This window comes from Echinops telfairi, unplaced genomic scaffold, assembly GCF_000313985.2.
Source record: "Echinops telfairi isolate 266 unplaced genomic scaffold, ASM31398v2 ScPeMD7_9;HRSCAF=40, whole genome shotgun sequence".
NCBI lineage: Eukaryota > Metazoa > Chordata > Mammalia > Afrosoricida > Tenrecidae > Echinops > Echinops telfairi.
Genome location: NW_022103906.1, coordinates 74,580,303 through 74,584,535, shown reverse-complemented (window position 1 = coordinate 74,584,535; position 4,233 = coordinate 74,580,303). Strand labels below are relative to the sequence as shown.

Here is a 4,233-nt window from a genome sequence, read left to right as displayed (position 1 = left end):
TCCTTGGTCCTCTCTCCCTCCCTTCCCCTCTCTCGGGGTCAGGCCTGAGCAGTTTCAAGGGCAGAAGGAAAGAAACAGACTATCTTTCTTAATTAAAAGATCCACCTTGAGCATTGTGCCCTTGTAAGGACTATTTCTTCGGAATCAATTTGACAGCAGCAACTCCAGAGATAAGGCCCTTAGGGGGCAGTGAGTCCGTGTGCATGGCGGAGGAACCAGTCAGGAAAGGAGGGGGAATGACTGCACAACTCAAAGAATGTAAACAGTCTCTGAGTTGTACACGCAGCCACTGTGGAAATGGTGTATGTTCCGCTGTGTACACGCTCAGCAACAACCACACACACACACACACCGAAGCTACACATGCATGCACACAGGTATACATGAATCACACATATATGCATGTATATATAAATGTATTTATTATATGTACCTATAGATACAGCTATGTAAAGAATGTGTCTTCATGAGACACAGAAGCTGGCACTCCGTCCGCCTCTGGCAGAAGGCCCTGGAAGCAGTCCCCATCACCTTCTCAGCTTCCATGCCTGGTGCCTTTCACGGACATCGAAGTAGGTAACATCTCTCTCTAGAGTGATAACTTGGAATTGGCTATGAACAAAACAGGTCAAGTTTTGGGCCAGTGTGTGGGGGAGCCTGGTGGTGAGTCACGGTCACCCAGGGTCTCTGGTGGGAGGCTGCAGCAGGCGTCTGTGGCTCAGCGTTTGGGGACGGAGGTGAAGATGCGCAGTCCGTGCATGCCTTTGATTTCTTCCTTCAGGGCCTGGGCGAGAAAGGAGCACCCTCATTCCTTCTGTTCTTGAGGCCACAAAAAGGGGCCCCTATGGGAGGCCCGTGCAACTCTCCCTACCTGTAGTTTTGCATATGCTGTTTAAGCAACCCCCCTGCTTTTTGGTGAAAAGCATTAAAATAAAAAACTGTTTCAGATCCCTAATGTGGGTCAAAAGACCAGAGAGTGTAAAAAGGCAGTGAGCATTCCCTCCCACACCTAGTTCCCACTCCCACCTACGCTGTTGTTGCCTCCTTGGGTGTCCCCTGGGGGCTTCTGAACACACTCAAGTATGAGGAGTACAAAGCCCACCCCATTATCTTTTTAAAACTCAAACGGAGGTCTTCTATGCTTTGATTACCCCACTTTTGGCTATAAAGTAATTGAAATGCTTATTAAATATAAAAAACGAGAGGTGACTGTGCTTCTTTGAAGAGAAAACAATCCCTCCAGATTCCTTATGCCTCCAACCGAAATAGTGGTCAGCAGAGCACTGGTGATACTGCTAGGTAAGAGTTGGACTGCTAACCTTGAGGTCAGTGGTTCAAACTCACCCACAGCTCCGGGGAAAAAGATGTTCCCATAACGATTTACATTCGCGGAAACACTACAGAGGACGGCTTTCAGACGGAATCCACCAGATGGCAAGGGGTTTGGGGGGGGGGGGATTGCATGTGGGAGACTGGGTTACCAGCAGGACTCTAGGGTGCCACGACCACTCAGAGCGCCCTGGTTGGCCACCGCAGCATCTTTGAGCCAGACACAGCCGCTGGTTTCCTATTTGGGTCAAAATAACGTGACCAGCAGACTCGGTTGCTTTGCAGCACAAGCACGTACACAGTCTTGGTTCAAGATGACAATTACAGAACTGTTTTGAACCAGCTCAAAACCCAGGGAAATCCTCACACTGTACCTATGAATATGACCCTGTTTAGAAATGGGAGCCCCAGTGGTAACCTTGGGGCTGCTAATCACAAGGTCAGCCGTTCAAATCCCCCTGCTGCTCCTCTGGCAAAAGGCGGGGCTTTCAGTCAGTCTCGGAAACCCACAGGGGCAGTTCTACTGGGTCCTACAGGGTTGCTAAGAGTCGGAATCAACTGGTTGGCAGTGTTCGGGTTAGAAGCTGGGGTTTTCTTCTATGCTACTTGTGAGGTCACACGACGGCAGGCTGGGGCTGATCCCTAACCCCTTCTGAATGGTGTCTCGAAAGGCCGGCAGAAAGAATCAATGTGGCCAACACCTCTAGCTCCAGGCTGCAGGAAAGTACATTTGTTTCATAGAGCCACCTAATAAGTCAGAGGGCACCCTTCTGACTCAGAATGGATAGTGACAGAGGGGCGGTAGAAGCCCCCGGTGCCTTGGGTGGGCCTTCTGGGTGCCGACGGCGGGAGGGTCAGAGCGCCTAGCCTCCACTGACCTGGTTAACCATCTGGTGCTGCTGCACAGGCCTCTTCGCCTTGAAGTCTTCGGACTCGATGTGGACCTCGTACATGGCCCCGCAGCCCCCTGGAACACACGCACAGCGAAGCTCCGCACGGTCCGCCTGGCCTGGGAGGCCCCGCGGAATCCAAAGCCCCCTGCTCACAAGCAACTGCAAATCCGCCCTGGCAGGCTGCCTCCGCCCCAAGCTCGCTCTCGCAAGGCAAAGGTGGCTGCTAACCAGTCGGCCGTTCGAAACCACCAGCCGCTCCTCGGAGGACGATGGGGTTTGCTGCTCCTGTAAATGGTTGCTGTCTTGGAAACCGACAGGGGCCAGTTCTATCCTGTCCTGTAGGATTGCTTTGAGTCGGCTTTGACTGGATGGCGGTGGGTTTGATTTGGGTGGTGGGTTTCAAGTCAGGACTGGCCAGGATGGTTATGGTGGGCAGGAATGGTGGCACACAAGCAGGGAACCCTAAGAAATACACACTTTCCTTTGATGAAGCCAATGAATGCAGGAGGGGATGGTGGGAAGGACTGAGTGCCCGGGTACCACCTTTGAAGGGCCCACAATCAGTATTTCTCAAAGGGCAAAATTCCACTAACATTTGGTTTGAAAAAGTATGTATAATACTCTCTCAAAGCAAGAGGGCAGGGGTGTGCATGGTGGAGGCAGGGCAGTTTACTGACACTGTGACCAGGCTGGGGCCTGAGCAGGCTGCGGCTGCCTCTCACACCTGCTGGTCTACAGCCAAACAAAACGCATGGAGACCCCATGCAAGTGTGTGTGTGTGTGTGTGCGTGTGCACACAGACCTTTCTTGTTAAGGGTTTCTGGGTGGGCCTGAATCTCTGACCCTGCTAAACAAAAGGTTAGCAGCCGTCCAAGTCTTCCCGCAGACGGACAGACTTCCAGGATAGGGGTCTTCATGGAGATGTTCGGGGTGTTTCTCTAAGCCGAACATGTGGTGGACCCACCCTCCCCGGCCCCTCCCAGCAGGAGGGCTGCTGCAGAGGACCCATGATAAGACTGCTGCTCCAGCACAAAATCACGTGGGCAAGAAGGACACCCCACTCCACTCCACCCCACCCGACCACAGGAGAGGGACATCTTGTTGCTCTTCAAAGGTCCCCCGGGAGACCCAATTTCTCTCAACCCAGGTCCCCAGCCCTTGACTGAGCAGAGGTGGGCGGAGGCTACACTCCTGCTCTGCCCTGGGGCTGAGGCTGCTGCAGGGCCATGGCCAGAGGCCCAGCCATCCACGGGAGCCGTGCTGAGTCAGCAACTGAGCGACTATACCCAAAGGCCTTCAGATTGATTAATTTCCTAACATTTCCATAAGAGACTCTGTTCAACACATTCTCCCACAAGCGGTGATGCAACAGGGTGCAGGCCTTCACCTATCCAGCTGCTGTGTGGCTGCCGGGCGGCAGCCTGTGTGTTTGGATAAGGGCCTATCGTCCCCGTCGTGTGTGCGCAGTGCCTAACACATGGCCAGCCTGAGAAAGGAGGCCTGGGAAAGAGGCCACTCAGGCGGGGTCCCAGCTCTGCTCCAGGTCCACTGCCCCCTTCCTCCCTTTGGCCTCCGGGCTGGTCTGTTCCTGGGGAAAGGGGGACACTGGACAAAACTCAGGTTCGGGGCTCACTTCAGTGCTGGCGTCCTAGGGCATCAGTCGGCAAACTCCGGCTCTTTGGGTCTGTGCCGGTGGCTCTGAAATGAAACTGGATGCGTGCGAAGGCTATCACCTAGATACTGGCGACTTCATTTGGTTGCAAACGGGTATCTCTGGCTCTCGAATAATCTTTAAATTACAATGAGGTGCAGGACCGGCGCTTCCGTTTCAAGAGTTAGTGGGCAGCCCCGGGTCTAGTGTCAGAATGGAGAGGGCAGCAGGACAGGTGCCGGCCTGTACCCTGATGTGAAAGGCCCATCTCTCAATCAAAGTAAAGACTCGGGCGATTACAAGGGCCAGGGTGTCGTCTTGGCTGGGCCAGACTCATTGTGACCCTGCGGGGACAAGGCA

General features: G+C 53.8%; 1 protein-coding gene across 1 annotated transcript in view; it reads right to left on the bottom strand.

Moving 5' to 3' along the window:
• Positions 1–405: 405 nt before the first annotated feature.
• BOLA3 (bolA family member 3) overlaps positions 406–4,233 on the bottom strand; it is a 7,362-nt gene continuing 3,534 nt past the window's right edge. Inside the window, exons 2-3 of the mRNA XM_045286581.1 lie at positions 2,208–2,600; positions 406–784 (exon numbers count right to left, since the gene is read on the bottom strand). Of these exons, the coding sequence (XP_045142516.1) occupies positions 719–784; positions 2,208–2,600 (459 nt within the window). The 3' untranslated portion in view covers positions 406–718. The remainder of the gene's footprint in view (positions 785–2,207; positions 2,601–4,233) is intronic.